The 18,334-nt window shown below is 43.7% G+C and overlaps 1 protein-coding gene across 2 annotated transcripts in view; it reads right to left on the bottom strand.

The window, feature by feature from the left end:
• The window catches only part of htt (huntingtin), a 201,683-nt gene that overhangs the window by 33,159 nt on the left and 150,190 nt on the right, over nucleotides 1-18,334 (bottom strand). For both annotated transcript variants that reach the window (XM_055632294.1, XM_055632295.1), the window contains 7 exons: nucleotides 17,406-17,544; nucleotides 13,034-13,156; nucleotides 11,578-11,791; nucleotides 10,476-10,621; nucleotides 8,897-9,074; nucleotides 5,345-5,443; nucleotides 2,301-2,488 (listed from right to left, as the gene is read on the bottom strand). In XM_055632294.1, the coding sequence (XP_055488269.1) occupies nucleotides 2,301-2,488; nucleotides 5,345-5,443; nucleotides 8,897-9,074; nucleotides 10,476-10,621; nucleotides 11,578-11,791; nucleotides 13,034-13,156; nucleotides 17,406-17,544 (1,087 nt within the window). The remainder of the gene's footprint in view (nucleotides 1-2,300; nucleotides 2,489-5,344; nucleotides 5,444-8,896; nucleotides 9,075-10,475; nucleotides 10,622-11,577; nucleotides 11,792-13,033; nucleotides 13,157-17,405; nucleotides 17,545-18,334) is intronic.

Here is an 18,334-nt window from a genome sequence, read left to right as displayed (position 1 = left end):
AAGTTGATTGCAAGGAAACGTTGAGAGAACATTTGTTGTTTATAGCAGAGATTGTGACAGGTAAGAGCACGTTTGTTCAATGTGGCACCTAAACTTGACCAGAATCAGATGCACAAAATATCTGCCTTTCTGTTGAGATGCATTGGACAGGGCATTTTGTTCTGCGCCTATTGGACTCTTTAGCATTCACAAGGACTTAAATTGGGAGATTTAAGAGCACCATAACTTTGATTAATTCAGCACCTGCTCAATACCACTGGCAAAGGACACTCAGAATTAACATCAATACGGCAGGCAGGACCTGAATGGAACTAACTCCAACGTGCAGGAGAAGGAAGAAAATGTGTTCGAGAAACAGTCATGAATAGGAGGAGGAAATTCAAAGAAAACAAACGATTCAATATTGTTTTCTTTAAAACATAACAAAGATAAGACTGTACAAAAGTATGCTGCAGTACATTTAGAAGCAGGCTAATTTTAGAGGCCGTGGAATAAATAAATGAAGAGTGTGTAAGGGAATTTGGGTGGAAAATCTTGGCAGTGAATTATCAGAATGTGTGATTTGCTTCAAAGGTTAGTGGTTGAAAATAATAACATCCATGATTAAAATGGACGTAAAGAAAGAATAGCAGTTTGATGGAAGCAGAATAAAAGTAATAACTTACATGGAAAGGGCTATTTATTCATGTTAAGCCAGGGGGTAATCTATTTGTTTAGAACACAAACGGCTGTGGAGGCCAGGTCAATGGATATCTTTAAGACGGAGATTGACATATTCTTCATTAGTGTGGGCGACAGGAGTTATGGGGCGAAGGCAGGAGAATGCGGTTGAGAGGGAAAGACAGATCAGCCATGATTGAATGGCGGAGTAGACTTGTTGGGCCAAATGGCCTAATTCTGCTCCTGGAACTTATAAACCTATGAACAATGAAAGTGCTGGAGTAACACAGTAGGTCAGGCAGCATCTCTGGAGGACATGGATTGGCTATGTTATGGATTGGGAGTCTGAATAAAGTTCCCGACCCGAAGCGTGGCCGATCCATGTCCTCCAGAGATGCTGCCTGACCTGCTGAGTTACTCCAGCACTTTGGATTCTGTGCAAGATTCCAGAATATGCAGTTCCTTGGGTAATGTATTTGATTGTGTTTAAACTAACATAAGGTCAATCGAACATTAGGACTGATATATGGATTGGAAGGGTAGAGGGATGCGGGCCAAATGCAGGCAAATAGAATTAGCCTGATATGTCAAGTTGGTTGGCATGGACAAGTGGGCCCGAAGGGTTGTTCAGCTCTACGACCTCAAGAAGTGTAGTGCTCATCGGTGCGGACTCGGTGGGCCAAGGGGCCTGTTTCGGCGCTCCATCTCCAAAGTGTAAAGGGTACTACTTAATTTGAAAATGAATCAAGATGGAGATTTTGTTTCATATTGCTGCTGTATTGAAAGACTGATCCCAAATACAAACAGAGAATACGCAATAAAATGGATTGATGCTTTAACCACAAGATCATCAAATTCCACATTCTGATGAAGGATCCACACCCAAACCGTAAATCCATTCTTCTCTATTACGATCTTGGCAGGTCTGCTCTGTCTTTCCACAATCTTCTGTCTGTCTTTATTCCTGCACCTGGGCCTTTCTCCTTCCTCTTCCCACAACTCTCGCTGTCAGATATTAAATAATACATTTCCCTGGAGCAGAAATTTAGAAAGGATGGGGCAGGATATTTAAACAGACCTTTTCCCAGTGGTCACTGATGCTGAATTAAATGCAGTAAGTTTATAATTGACTGCAGGAGGAAGTCTGTGACGGAGATTTGAGAAAAAAAGAATTTTATCTGCAGGGTTAATGGAACTACCGAAATAATTCTATTTTAAAGAACCATTGCTTCATTTTTGTGCATTATATAACTCCACGCATACTGACTTCAAACAAATCGATGTCATCTGAACATGAAGCCCTAAAGGTTTTGCAATTTCTTTTCATTTTGTTTTTCATAATGAAATATGTTTCTGGTCAAAATGTGCGGAGGAACTGAGGCTGCTAGTTTATAATGAAGTAGGGCACAAAATGCTGGAGTAACACAGCGGGTCAGGCAGCATCTCCGGAGAAAAGGAATAGGTGATGGTTCAGGTCGGAACCCTTCTTCAGTGGGTCCTTTTCTCCAGAGATGTTGCCTGACCTGCTGATTTACTTCAGCATTTTGTGTCTATCTTCATGTTTCTGGTCACATCAGACTTGAGACACTTCTGGTGAAAAGATCAAACTCAAGGAGGACAATGCAGTTACACATACTCACCAATGGAGGAGCGCGAGTGTAACTATTGACCAGAGGCAGCCTGGCTAGACTGATACCGATATTCCGGAGAGTTGGGTTCAAGAACGCTGGGATTCGATAGTTGCTGGCATGTCCAAAGGATAACACCGTCTGGAGAGATTCCACCATCTCAGTCATCACGTTGCAGGCCTTTGTAATGTACTTGGATCCTAAAATGGAAGAGTTAGTCTTTCATAACGTCAGTGGTAATTGCAGGATAGGGGTGGCACAGTGGCGCAGTAATAGAGTTGCTGCCTTACAGCGCCAGAGACCCGGTTCGATCCTGACTATGGGTGCTGTCCGTATGTAGTTTGTACCTTCTCCCTGTAACCCTGTAGGTTTTTTCTGGGTGCTCCGGTTTTCTCCCACACTCCAAAAATGTATAGATTTATCGATTAATTGGCTTTGATAAAATTGTAAATTGGCCCTGGCGTGTAGGATAATGCTAGTGCGTACGGGGTGATTGCTGGATTCTGGCGCAGATTCTGTGAGCCGAAGTGCATGTTTCCACATTGTATCGTTAAAGTCGTGAGGATACTTCAGGTCAATTGTTGTGTTCAAATGTGAAAAAAAAACACAGCCAAATAAGTAAACCAAATGCAAGACAGTCAGTGATGTGTGCATCAAGTTATCAAACAACAAGGAACAGTTCAAATCATTTGAGTCATACAGCACAGAAATAGGCCCATCAGCCCAACTTGCCCATGCTGGCCAAGATGCTCCATCTTTATTAGTCCCATCTGCCCACGTTTGCCCCATATCCCTCCGAACGCCAAAGGACACAAAATGTTGAGGTAACTTAGCAGATGAGGAAGCATCTCTGGAGAAAATGGACAAGTGATGTCTCTTGACCCGAAACATCCAGCACTTTCTGCCTTTGGTGTATTAACCAGCATTCACCCGATCTATTCCCCTCATGATTTTATAATATCACCCCTTAATCTCCTGAGCTCCAAGGATTAATGTCTTAGCCTGCCCAACCTCTCCCTACAGCTGATGCCCTCAGCCTCCTGGGAAACAAGGGATAAAGTCCTAGCAAAGTCCACAAACCACTTCGAAGAACCAGATTTGAACAAAAGTGATCTTTGTGGAAGCAAAAAAGATCACATGAATTTCCACGTCCACCAGCTTCAAATATAGGTTGTTTGTTGCATGTGAAACATTGATTTCAAATCATTCAAGAAAGCCTTTGCCTTCTGATTCCTTCAGGGAGATCTGGTTCTTGGCACCGTTGCCTGAATTGCATGTGTTGTTATGTCCAACTTGACATCTCACAATGTAACATGTCAGAGGTGCACACTTCTGTATTAAACCAGGTTTCAATTTGCTGTTCAGGCACTTTCCAAAGAGTTTGTGTGGTACAGTACCAACTAAGGGTGGCACAGTGGTGCAGCTGATAGAGCTGCTGCCCCAGAGCGCCAGACACCTGGGTTTGAACCTGACCTCGTGTGCTGTCTGCATGGAGATTGCACGTTCTACTTGAGACCGCGTGGATTTCCTCCAGGCGATCCGGTTTCCTCCCACATCCCAAAGATGTACAACCTTGTAGGTTAATTGTTCTCTGTAAAACTGTCCCTCATCCGTAATGACTGGATCAGAAAGGGGGATAACATAGGAGTGTTATATAGATGGTCAGTGTGGACTTGGTGGGCCAAAGGGTTGGTTTCCATGCTGTATCTCTAAATTAAACTAACAACATGAAAACAGCACAGATTCAACAGGATGATGCCAGCCATCTTAACCAATAACATTGAGGAAACATTCAAAATGCTGAAATGTTTGTATCTAATATTGTAATATAGTCATATATTGTAATATAATCATATATTGTAATATAGTAATAGTTATACAGCATAAAACAGGCTTACTAGTCCTATAGGACCATATTGCTTCACCAGCTAGTCCCTCCTGCCTGCGCCTTGCCCATTCCCATCCAAACCTTTGCAATCCTTGTCCTGGTTTAATTGTTTTTTAAATGTCATAATTCTTTCACTTCCTTTGTATGAAAAAGTTGTCCCTCGGATCCTCTTTAAATCTTTCCCCCCTCTCCCTTTAAATCTGTGCCCTCTAGTTTTAGACTCCCGGCGAACAGACTGCAGTTATCCACCTAATCGCTTCCCTCATCACTTTATAAACAACTTGATGATCACCCCTCATTCTTCCATGCTCCAAGGGAAAATGACCCAGCCTATCCCACTTCTTCTTATAACTCAAATCCTCCAGACCTAGTAATATCCTTGTAAACAAAAAAAGACACAAAGTGCTGGAGTAACTCACCCTAACTTTACTGTGGATTTGTATAGAAACAAGGAACTGCAGATGCTGGTTTACAAAATAAAAAGTACTGGAGTAACTCAGCAGATCAGGCAGTATCTCTGGAGAACATGCATAGCCGACGTTTCCGGTCAAGGGCCTCGACCCAAAACGTCACTTATCCATGTTCTCCACAAATGGTGCCTGACCCACTGAGTTACTCCAGCACTTTATACATTTTTGTAAACCAACATCTTCAGCTCATAAATCATTGGAGCAGAAATAGGCCATTCGGCCCATCAAGTCACCTCCATCATCGGCATAGATTCATGGATGATCTATCGTTCTCAACCCCATTATCTCCTGCCTTCTCTCCATAACTCTTGACACCCATACCAATCAAATATCTGTCGATCTCTGCCTTAAACATTTCCAATGCCTTGGCCTCCAGAGCCCATTTCCATTAAACTTTCTCTCTCTCTCTCTCACCTGAAAGCTATGCCCAAAGGTGTTGGACATTTCCACCCTGGGAGGTTCTGACTATCTACGCCTCTCATAATTTTATATACTTATCAACCTCCAATGTTCCAGAGAAAACAATCCAAGTCCACCCAATCTCTCCCTGTAGCTGAAACCCTCTAATCCAGACTACATTCTGGTAAACCACCTCTGCACCCTCTGCAAAGCCTCCACATCTTTCCTGTTATGGGGGTAACCAGAACTGCACATTTACATATCCCTCAAAGGGAAGACCTAGCTTGGTGTTCACTCACTTTCAGACACATTTGCACTCTCTTCATCCTCCATCCTGTCAGCATTTGATTTTCTCCTCTCTTCATGGAGAAGATGGTGTTCTCCTGGTTCAACAGCCACTGAAACAAACAGATGGCATAAATCAGAGGCAAAAGAGACATGAGAGAGAGAGAGCACGAACCAGTCATTACACGTTATACAGAAGTGAAATTTATGTTACGCTACACTGTTACATAGAGAATATTCTCTTTTACTTTGCAAAAAGCAGATGCGTGATTAACACAGCGAGAAAACACGTGTTGTGTTGTGAATGTATTTGAAATTATCAGGGAGATACAAGGTCCCATTGCAATTAATGATACTCTTGGGAGTGTGTGAATTGTAACACACTCATCGGGAGCTCCATCCAAACACCGGTTTAGGTTGGGCACATCATACACAAATTCATTTCAGTGTGGATGTGAGAAACTGTGTATTTTGCCAGAACAAAATAAATCACGTTGCTTTACAAACAAGAGTACAACCAAGTAGGGTCGTAAGCAAGTCTGAGGGGACACAAAATTGATTAACATGTTAGCAAGGACAAGCAAAGGTATCCACTTCCAGAGAAAGACAGAATTGAAAAATAAAAATGATATTAAACATAAGCACAATTGTCCAGACCTCTTGTGGCGTCTAGTGCATTGATCTGGTCTCCAAATAAATAATACTGTAAAATCACTGGAATACGAAAAAAATTGAATGAACTGAAAGAGCACACTAATTGGCAATGGCAAAATAAAATAACCAGTTTGGCTACCTCCATTGGAACTCTTATTCCGGTAGATCCACACAGTCTTTTATTCAGGGTAAGGGAATCAAGAACCAGAGGACATAGGTTTAAGGCGAGGGGCGGGGAAGGGGGGGGGGATGGTGGCTCTATGGAACAAGCTGCCAGAGGAGGCCATTAAGGAATGAGCTGCCAGAGGTAGTTGAGGCAGGCCCTATAATTAAATTTAAAATGCACTTGGACAGGTACATGTATAAGAAAGGCTTAGAGGGATATGGACCAAATGCGGGCAAGTGGAGCTAGTGTAGATGGGGTAACTTGGTGGATATGGCATGTCGGGCCTAAGGCCCTATTCCATGCTGTACGGCACTATTATGTAAATAATTTCACGTAAAATGGCATATTTAAACTAAAGGTTATAGAAGAGTATTCATAAATTAAGGAAAACCTTATTTACCCAAACACTCACGGCATGCAGTAACACAGGAGAGGACCATGATAAGTGAAAAGGAATACAATAAGCTGTTGATATTTGGAAAGGACTTGTGTGGAGCCAAATGGACTACAGATTTGACTTGGTATTCTCTCAAGCCAAATCGGTAGGCCAATTGGTTTAATTATCCCTGTGAATCCTGAGCTGGAGCCTTAGCCAAATAGACAACAGATTCCATCTAAATATTAACCTTTTGACTCCCAGTCCAAAAAAACAGGACCAAAAGACATTGATGCAGAGAACTCCATTACATTGGTGGCAGGATAACAAATAATGATTTTGATATTTTTCTCAACAGATGCAAGGCGACTTTTTTGTAAATCTGACAAGGGGGATATTCACCATTAATAACATGATAATCTTTTAGCCTGGAACGGACGTTTATGGGCTAGGGTTTGTCTGTAGGGTAGGCTGAACCCTCGTATTATGCATCTGGATATTCTCTATCCAGCTCCTGGACATCACAGTTTATCAGCACAGAGCGGCCTTCATTCAGTCATCTGGCAATTTCACATCGTGGAGTCACAGGACAACTGGTATTGATTTGCTTTATTATCGTCACATGTACCAAGGTACAATGAAAAGCTTTGTGTGCGTGCCAAATCATATCTTGCATGAGTACAAACAAGCCACACACAAGTACACCAGGTAGTGCAAAGAGGAAAATACCAAAGTGCAAAACATAGTGTTACAGCATTATAGCAAAGAATGGGCAGAGCTTTTAAAAGTGCAAGGTCCGCAATCAGGTAGGTTGGGAGATCAGGGCTACACCCAAGCTTTGGGGAAGACAATTTAAGAGTATGATAACAGCAGGGAAGAATCTGGTGGTATGTCCTTTCAAGTTTTTGTATCTACAGCACGATGGGAGAGGGAGGAATAACCAGGTGTGGTTGTGAATGAGCGGTACTGGTGTGGAAGTGGAAATATCACAGCAGCATCGTAACAGTGATCCAAGGTAGAATGATGTCAAGCAGGAAATGGTGCAGAGAAGATTTACAAGGATGTTACCAGGATTCGAGGACCCGAGTTATAGGGAGTGCCTGGGCAGGCTAGGACTCGATTCCTTGGAGTGCAAGAGACCTAGGGGTGATCTTATAGCGGTGCACAAAATCATGAGGGGAATAGATCGGGTAGATGCACAGTCTCTTGCCCAGAGTAGGGGAATCAAGAAAAAAAGGACACAGACTGAAAATGAGGGGAGAAAGATTTAATAGCAACCCGAGGGACAACTTTTTCACACAGAGGATGGTGACTATATGGAACGAGCTGCCGGAGCAGATAGCTGAGGCAGGTACTATCTATCGTAATGTTTAAGAAGCATTTAGATAGGTACATGGAAAGGATAGGTTTAGAGGGATATGGGGCAAACACAGGTAGGTGGGACTAGTGTAGATGGGGCATGTAGGTCAGCGTGGACAACTTAGGCAGGAGTGCCTGTTTCTACGATATGATTCTATGACTAGGTTCCTCCTTAAAGGCAGTGCCCGAGCATTTCTGCAAAGCATTACTGGTTAGTGCTGACCTTCTTCACATGTTTAAGAGGGCATACGCCTGCTTCATAATGGCACTGGCTACCAAATTAGTTAGAAAGTTCGAGTTGCTGCTTAGAAGGATGAGGGGGCATCTCATTGAAAGCTACCAGATTCAGTGTACATTGAAAGGATGTTTCCAGTAATGGGAGAGTCTAGAACCAGAGGACAGAGCCTCAGAATAAAAGGACGCACCTTTAGAATGGAAATGAGCAGGAATTTCTTTGGCCAGTACGTGTTGAATCTGTGGAATTCATTGCTGCAGATGGCAGTGGAAGTCAAGTAATTAGGTATTTTTAAAGTGGAAATTGTTGGTTCTTGATTATTAAGGGTTCAAAGGTCATGGGGCGAAGGCAGGAGAACGGGGTTGGGAGGGAAAATAAATCATCTGTGAGTGAGTGGTGGAGTAGACTCAATGGGCTGAATGGCCCAATTCAGTTCCTATGTCATGGTCTTAGCACCTGAAGCCATGTAGAGGGGAATTTGACAGATCATTTTTGCTGTGTTTTTTAACCTCCCTGGCGACTGAAAGACTTGGATGAAGTGGAAGAGTGAAAGCAATCAAACATAACGCTGCAAAACAATGTTGCAGGGTGGGCTTCATAGATCAGCATCAGTGTTATATATGCTCTTATACATTATTTAGTTAATTGTGCTTAACAATGACACAATACACAATGAAAGAGAGTCCATTCCCACTCCTTTTCACTGACCACCACACCAGTCACAACAAACTCAGCATATTTAATTCCTGCTTCTCACAAAACAACAAATTCCTTACTTGCTTCAATGATGAACTGGATGCAGTTGATAACCGAACAGGCTTGCGTTACATAGGCAGCAGATGCTAGCAGGTTCCAAATGGAGGGCTGTTGTAACACTAAACAGCAACAATCCAGAGCAGCTTGTAGATCCAGACTCAGTGGAACCTGATCCTGCAGCAAGTGCCAACACAGTGCCTGTGTGCACAACGCCAGAGTCATGTTAAGGACTGTTGCAGTAATAAATTAACAGAATTACAGTGCCTGTACTGTGCAGAACAGGCTCTTCAGCCCCTCTGGTTCATGCTCGCTCTGTCTTCAATCGTTCACAGGACATGGGTGTTGCAATGTCGACATTGAGTTTAGAGATACAGCATGGAAACATGCTCTTTGGCCCACCATGCCGACCATCGATCACCCGTTCACAGTAGTTTAATTTATTTTAGTTTAGTTTCGAGATACAGCTAGGAAACAGGGCCTTCGGGCCACCGAGTTCGCACCGACCAGCGATCCCCGCACATTAACACTACCCTACACACACTATGGACAATTTTACATTTATATCAAGCCAATTAACCTACAAACCTGTACGTCTTTGGAGCGTGGGAGGAAACTGAAGATTTTGTAGGAAACCCATGCAGGTCATGGGGAGAACGTACAAACTCTGTGCAGATAGCACGCGTAGTCGGGTTCGGGTTCGAACCCGGGTCTGTGGCGCTGTAAGGCAGTAGCTCTACCGCTACGCCTCTGTGTCACCAACAGTTCTATGTTATTCCACTTTGTCATCCACTCCCTCCACACTAGGGGCAATTTACAGAGGTTCAATTAACCTACAAACCTGCACGTCTTTGGGATGTAAGAGGAAACCGGAGCACCCATGGAAAGGCCACACATTCACAGGGAGAATGTGCAAACTTCACGCACAGACAGTTGTGCCTTTCATAATTTTATAACTTCCTTAGCGCTCTACTAGTTACATGTCATGTGTTCCGAAGTACAGTGAAAAGCTTTGTTTTGCATGCTATCCAAACAGATACTATACATGAATACATTCGTCAAACTCAAGCACAATTGATAGAGCACAGAGAACAGAATATAGTTCTCAGCATTGTAGCGCCTTATTTCCAGAGACAAAAGTCCAATGTCCTCAATGGGGTAGAGGTGCATCAGACAGTAGCCTAGCTTTTAGAAGCACCATTCAGAAGCCTGATAACAGAGTGGAAGTTGTTCCTGAGTCTGGTGGTGAACACTTTAATAAATGGTTCCAAACACAGAAGGCCCAGAAGTAAAAGAGACCCCAAATGTAAACATGCACAAGGGGAACGGAAACTTAAATGTACATCGGCGCTTTGTCTGTTTAAGATTTTGCAACTGACCTGATCTGCCTCAAGATCAGAGACATTTGTCTTGATAAAGGAAAATTAGAGAAAATACATTTGCAGTATTTTAACAACTATAGAAGTGTATAAGAGTATTATAAAAGTTTATAAGTGTATATAGAAGTGTATAAACTAAAAAGAGCAAGGGGTTGAACTTTACACAAAGAACACGTTTGACGGAATCAATGAGCCTTTTGGCTATAACGGTACTAAGTCATACCTCCAAAGACATGACCATGAAACTGGTTATATCAGCCTCATTGTCAGGCGGAATCTGCAGAGATGGTGGTAGCTTGGGAAGAGACAGAAGGTACTGGGCCAATGCACTGCACAGACCAATGACGGAATGATAGAAATGCACATCTCCTGCAACACAAACCATATTTAATTAACATACATGGCTTGAAACTCATGTTCATAAGTTCTAAGATCAGAATGAGGCCACTCCGCCCATTAAATCTACTTCTCCATTCAATCATGGCTGATCTATCTCTCTCTCTCAATGCCATTCTCCTGCCTTCTCCCCATAAACCCCGACAACCTCAGCCATTTTGACAAGACCATTTGTGTAGATGATCTTCTACAATGATAGTCAGACCCAAGAGCAACAGGACATTCGGTTGCTCCACTCCTTTTTTCCCATCCATCTCCCAGTCTACATTGCGTTTGCAAAACTCTCACTCCTAACTTACAATACCCAGCCTTCACCCTTTATCCTCAACATCTTTGTCGTCCAAGCGTTTGACTGAAGTTACAATTTTCTGGGGTACAGAATTCCAAAGGTTCAAAACTCTTAGAAATTCGATCTTGGTTGGCCAATATTTTATCTTGAATCTGCGACCACTGGTTCTACACAAGTTCAATCAGATGAAAAATCCTCATATCATCTGCCTTGTCATCCCTCTTCATGAATTCCAGAAATGTTAATTGGGCATCTCTCATTCTTCTCAAGAGAGTACAGACACAGCTTTTCCTCATATGGCAATTCTGGTGATCAGAAATCTGTCTTGCCACATCACAACAGCAACTGCACTTCAAACAAACAATAAATTGTTCCTGGCAATGGTTTATTATTGTCGTGTGTACTGAGGGACAGTGAATAACTTTTTTTTGGCGTGCTATCCAGATAAATTAGATCATATTTTACAGTACAATCGAGCCATATGCGAGTACTTTGGTATGACCTATGCTCAAAGATACAATTTCATTATTTCCTGTAATGCCTTTATTTTGTTTTCTGCACAGATCCTCGTTGCTGATATTTGTTCTTGCAGGGTTCGTATGGCCTGATAAGTCTCAAGTCCACAAAGCAGGGTTCTCACCATAAAGCTCGCCAATCTTATTCCAATGGGAGGGATTGGGCAAAGGACACAGGCTTTGCCACACCTGTTGGTTGCTGGGAAGATGCTGGACATGGAATGTCACGCGATCCAAGGTAACTTTCCTGGCGGTTTCAAACAGCACGCTAGTCTGGTCTGTACAGATTCCTTGCAAACCCAGGGCCAAGCATGGTGTCAGCAGGTTCAAGTTGAAATCCTGGAACAGCAAGGGTAACAGAACAATGTTCAAAGATACCACATAGACAACAGTAGACATTCACTGCTGCCTTTTAATGTTTTACTTATCACTGATAATAATGGCACAATACCTGCAAACACAAGAAATATTCAGTGTCTACCCACTATGGAGACTTGAGGCTGAAGGAGAGCTGTCCAGAGTAACCAATGACCTGTGGACATTTATATTGACAGAGCACCTTCCTCTTGCTACAAGTTGCTGGATGTTTTACACATTAATAGCCATTAAACTAAATATTTAGCTGGAAAATTTAGGCCATAATTCTTCATGAGAGTGATTGTAATAAATAAGCGATACTGATAGTATCCCTTATTTTTTGTAAGGTGTCCTTTAGACTCTTGAAAGGCGCCCATAAATAAAATGTATTATTATTATTAGTATCAGATAACAAGGTACACATTGAAGATGTCCTCCTTGGTCAAGCCTTTGGAGCTCCTCCCAAATCACTGTCCTTTGGCTCATGGTCCTGTTCTTTCCTTCTTCTGAAGTATATTATTTGCTACAATTAACAGTACAACCTAAATACATAAACTACTGAGTATAGAAATTGGTGAGGCCACATTTATAGTCTGTTCAGTTATGGTGACCCTGTTATTGGAAATATGTTGTCAAGCTGGAAAGGGTGCAGAAAAGATTTATGGGAATGTTGCCAGGACTCGAGGGCCTTAGCTGTAGGGCGAGGTTGAGCAGGCTACGACTTTATTCCTTGGAGTGCAGGAGGACAAGGGGTGATCTTGCAAAGGTGTACAAGATCACGAGTGGATTAGATAGGGTAAATGCACAGATCTTTTACCCAGAATATGTGAATCAAGGACCAGAGAATATAGGTTTAAGATGAGGGGAGGAACGATTTAATAAGAACCCAAGGGGCAACTTTTGTTTTAAAAAATGGGTGGTGGGTGTTTGGAACGAGCTGCCAGAGGAGGTAGTTAAGGCAGTTACTATCACAATGTTTAAAAATATATTTGGATGGGTACATGGATGGGAAAGGTTGAGGGATATGGGCCAAACATAGGCAGGTGGGACTAGTGTAGATAAGGCATGTTGGTCAGCGTGGGCAAGTTGGGCCAAAGAGGCTGTTTCCATGCTGTAAGACTCTATGCTTCCTGGATTTAACCAGGATATGTAATTCCCATGGTGCATGGGTTTAGAGGAAAGAACATGGAATACAATTTCTACACAGCCTCAAATAATCATTACCTTAGTTGTCATGATAGAGTGGAGGTCATCTTCAGGAAGTTTATCAAGTAATTCAGTACACTCCATTAAAGCTGTATTTGAGCGATTGCAGCATTGGAATTTGATAAGTAACACATACCAATCCTACAACAAAAGACAAACACACAGCATATTTAATATAACAATACTTGAGACCATTCCAACTATTCAATTTCTCACTTGATTAACTCTTGATCATTAACCCAGATAATACTAGAAAGGTTTTAAAGCCAACAAGTTCAAGTTGACAAAGGATTTTAGACTTTAGAGATACAGCGCGGAAACAGGCCCTTCGGCCCACCGAGTCCGCATCAACCAGCAATCACCCCACACACGAACACTATCCTGCACGCCAGGGGCAATTTTATCGAATTAACCTACCAAATTCCCAATTAACCTACAAATCTGCAGGCCTTTGGAGTGTTAGAGGAAACCAAAGCACCTGAAGTGTACCAAGTAGTCACAGAGAGAATGTACTATCTCTGTACAGACGATACCCAAGGACAGGATCGCACCCAGGTCTGTTGCGCTGTGAGGCAGCAGCTTTAATGCTACGTCACTGTGCATTCCGACTTGATGGAGGTATGTAAAATCTGAAGAGCACAGACAGGGGAGATTAATTGGAACTTAATGGGTTTAGGTTTAGGGTAAATGGGCAAGAGATTTGGTTGTGAGAAATGGTTTCAACCCAAAACATCACCTACTCCTTTTCTCCAGAGTTGCTGCCTGACCCGCTGAGTTACTCCAGCTTTGTGTCTCTATCTTTTGTTTAAACCAGCATCTGCTACTCCCTACATCAGAAAATGTTGGCAATCAGGAAGTACTGGTTGAGAGAGGTGGGGACAGGTCCTCGCACATTTATGTCGTGGTGCCAAGGTACAGAAAGACATAGACCAAAAACTGAAAATGGCATTAGTCCGGGTGGGTATTTGATGGTCGTCGTGGTCTGAAGACCCTGCTTCTGTACTGATTGACTTTGACTCCACGAGGATGATTATTAGTCCACTTATCCTCCTTCCCACGGCGAGCCGCTCACGGTGAGAGGAACCCCGGTGAGCAGTGGCCGCATCCCAACGGCAGGCCTGGCTCGCCATCGCGGGGCCGGAGAACCTGAACCCGCCCAGAGAGGAGGATGGAGGGAGACGGAGGCGAACGCTGGTGTATGGAGGTGACGGCTGCAATGGGCCTTTATGGCCAGCTGTAGCTGGGACTGCAAAATGGCGGCAAAATGACACTTGCATACAGACTCAGGGGGCTATTCTGTACGTTCTAATAGCCTTACCGAGTTGTATGCAAAAAACGTATTTCACTGTAGCTGGGTACACGTGACAATAAAGAAACTATTGAACCACAAAACACACGAGGACTGAAGCTCTCTTCAATTACTGTTCTGGGATATGAACCTAATCATTGTTATAAATATAGGGCAGTGCGCCAGATCAGAATATACAATACAGTTGCAATCTGTATCATGTATTGGAAGGGGTACCATTTATTACCTATCATTGCACTTCATTAGAAGTCTCCTGTGGCTTATTGATGCAACAGGAGAATTCTTAGACTACTGTGTACACAAGTGGAGGCTTTAGTCAATATAGCAATCTTAATGAGTCTCAATCCTCTAAACTGGACATGAGAAACATTATCAGATGCATTGTAAATTATTTTCTAATGGGCCTAATAGGAGAACAATAATATTTTGAAGTAAAACACAAAATGCTGAAGGGACTCAGCATCGGTGGAGGGAATGAACATGGAGTTTTGGGTCCGGACCCTTCTTCCTTCACAGATGCTGCCTGACTCACTGAGTTCCTCCAGCACTGTGCTTTGCTCAAGATTCCACTGTTTGCAGTTCCCTGAATCTTAATATTTTTAAGTGCTTGCAAAAGATGGAAATTATTGCCCAAAGGCATTGGAGACAGCTGTTTTCAGAAAAATAATTCACTCAGCCATTAACCATCTGCTGGCTCTGCTGACGAATCCAAGATAATTTCTGCAATCCCTCTCCCTCTTCATGCTTGCATATTCCTCGCCCTCAATTGGAGACCAATTTTGTCCTCCAAAGATGTTGTTTCCTCAAGTTTTTCCCAAAATCAGAGCTTTAAAACTTTTTGAAATAAATAGTTTTCATAACTTAACATTTCCTGAGAGGATTTTAAATTATCCCTGACCCTTCAACATTGTCTCCCACCACAAAATCTTTAAGCAATGACCTAGCAAATCTGGCCTTTCAATTGGACCTTTTGAAAGTTAATAATTTGTTTACAATTATTTACTATTTACAGATGCTCCTAAACTTACGACTGGGTTACTTTCTGATAAACTCATCGTACATCCAAAATATCGTAAGCTGAAAATGCTTTTAATACACCTAACCTACCAAACATTCTCTCTCTTCTGATAAGGCTGGAGAATAGTGGGAGAAGGCACTGGGGCACGACACTTGGTGATTGTTTAGTAGGCATAGTGTTCTTCAGGAAGATATCAAGTTTAGACTGTACAGTTTCTAACCACTTTCTCCTCTTCCCCTGTTCTTTCCCGGCCTTGTGCTGGGGGTGGGCAGCAATGCCTTACCCGTACGCACCACTCGGTCAGAAGGCGGACTCGGATCGAGGGGGCTGTCGGGTCTGAACACTGCGTCCGGCCCCACCTCACCCGCCCTGACGTAGTGCAGCCCATGGAGTGCAGCAGCAGCGCCTCGCCCGTGGTCCCATCAGTCGGCAGCCCGGCCTGACCTTAGGACCTTCATTTACCACCGACACCACCACCACTCCTTCTCATGGCCGATCATCGGTTCATGAGTTGGATGGGGTGCTGGACTTTGCATGCAACAGAACACAACGGCCAGCCGACGGGCCAGCTGAGGAGTTTTGGCCCGGGCGCCAGACTTTGCGCGCTTGGGCCAAAACTTCTTAGCTGACCCGCCGGCTGGGCTTTGTGTGCAGTCCAGCACCTGGACCAACTCATCATTCACCCAACCACGTCCGAGTCGGTCAAAGAATTGCCCCGGATTTGGTTGACGTCCTGTCACTTTCAGTGCATCAGTTGCACGCCTGGTTCGTCGAAAAGATCAAAATTCAAAGTACGGTTTCCACTGAATGTGTATCGCTTTTGCACCATCGTAAAGTCACAATATCGTAAGTCGAAGCATCGTAAGTCGAGGAGCACCTGTACAAAGTTTAGATTGCAGGCTCTTCGTCCCGCGTCCTGCTGACCAGTGATCACTAAAGGGCCTGTCCCACTTTCACCACCTAATTCACTACCTCTGCCGAGTTTGCCCTTGACTCATACTCGCAGCATGGTCGTCACGAGGTTGTAGGAGGTCGTGATGTTAGTTGTAGGTACTTGTGGCATCAAGTAGGTTGGGGCGTTTTTTCAACATGATGAAAAATGTCCACGAGTAAAAAAGGTTGTGAATTAAGTCGTGAAAGGGGGACAGGCCCTTTATTCACACTAGTTCTAGTCCTGGAGTAACTCTGCGGATCAGGCAGCAGCTCTGGAGGATATGGATAGACAATGTTTCGGGCCTGATTGATTGTAGTTGGGGGAGAGAAAGCGGGAAATGGGGTGGAGTGGGACAGAGCCTGGCAAGTGATACAGTCTGAAGAAGGGTCCTGACCCGAAACATCAATTGTTCTTTTTCGCCAGAGATGCTGCCTGACCTGCTGAGTTACTCCAGCACTTTGTGTCTATCTTTGGTATAAACCAGCATCTGCAGTTTCTTCCTGCACAAGTGATAGTTGGATACAGGTGAGGAGGGTTTCAATTGGCAGATGGATGGACAAAGCCTTTATCCACCTGTATCCAACTTGCCAGTTATCCCATCCCGACCCTTTCCCAGCTTCCTCCTCTGCACTACAATGTCTGTAAAAGGGGTTCCAACCCAAAATGCCGCCTATCCATGTCCTCCAGAGATGCTGCCTAAGATGCTGTTACTCCAGACTTTGTGTTGTATGCAAGATTCCAGCGGTTCCTTGAGTCCCCACCAGTTCTATCCCACTTTTGCATCCACTCCCTGCACACTGGGGGCGATTTACAGAGGCCAATTAAGCTACAAACCCACATGTTTTGGGGATGTGGGAGGAAACCAGAGCACGCAGTGCAAACCCACACGATTACATGGAGAACGTGCAAACTCCACACACACAGCATCTGAGGTCAGGATCAAACCCGGGCCTCTCGCTGTGAGGCAGCAGCTCTACCTGCTGCGCCACTCCATTTCGAGTTCTGCTTTCACAATCTGAAATTGACTGTTGGCCCGTGACAGAAACAACCTCGGCTAATCCCGCCCAACATGAACAAATCTTGAAGCAAACAAAGGGAAAAGGCAGTGATGTTGCCCAAGATATCGTACTTTGTCCACGACGATAGATTCTATGTCAGAGAGCTTGTCCCCGTCCAGCGGGTGAGTGGTTACATTTGGAGACGGACTAACGGTGTCGGCGGCAACAGTTGCCCGGAACCTGTCCAACAGGGAATACAATCTTTGGTGTCTGAAAGAACAAGGAAACAATCTATCAGCTAAGCTTAAATAAGATGTTACAATCAAGATCCAGACCAAGGCTAGACATCATGTCAAATCAAACCAAGTGCAGATCCATGGTACGGATCAAATCACACAAAGCAGAGAAATGACAGATGGAGTTTAATCCTAGCAAGTGTAAGATGTCGCACTTTGAAAAGGTAGAATGTAAGAGGAAAATATACCATTAATGGCAAGACTCTTAACAGTGTTGATGTACAAAGGGATCTTGAGGTCAAAGTCTATAACTTCCTGAAAACGGCAACACAAGTGGATGGAATCACTGCTGGCGGCTGCACATGATTTGCTTGCCTTCATCCATCAGGGCATTGAGTACAGGAATCAGGAGGTCATGTTGCAGCTTTAATGGAGTATTGTGTACATTTCTGGGCACCCTACTACAGGAAGGATGTGGGGACTTTGGAGTGGGTGAGGAAGAGGTTTACCTGGTTAGATGTCATTAGCTATAAGGAGAGGTTGGACAAATCTGGATTGTTTTCTCTGAAACGTCGGAGGTTGAGCGGAGATCTGGCCAGAGAGTGGTGGGAGCCTGGAACACTGCCAAGTGTGGCAGTGGAGACCGATATGACAGTGGCGTTTAAGGTTCTTGTAGATAGGCATCTGGATCTGCAGGGAACGGAGGGTTGTGGATCACGTGCAGGCAGCAGAGATTAGTTGATCTTGGCATTTTGTTCACCACGGACATGGTGGCCTTAGCACCTGTTCCTGTGCTATACTGCTCTATGCCGAGTGCAGGCACA

Source organism: Leucoraja erinacea, chromosome 3 (genome assembly GCF_028641065.1).
Source record: "Leucoraja erinacea ecotype New England chromosome 3, Leri_hhj_1, whole genome shotgun sequence".
NCBI lineage: Eukaryota > Metazoa > Chordata > Chondrichthyes > Rajiformes > Rajidae > Leucoraja > Leucoraja erinaceus.
Note: the sequence above shows the minus strand (reverse complement) of the source record. Positions and strands in the feature narration are given on the sequence as shown.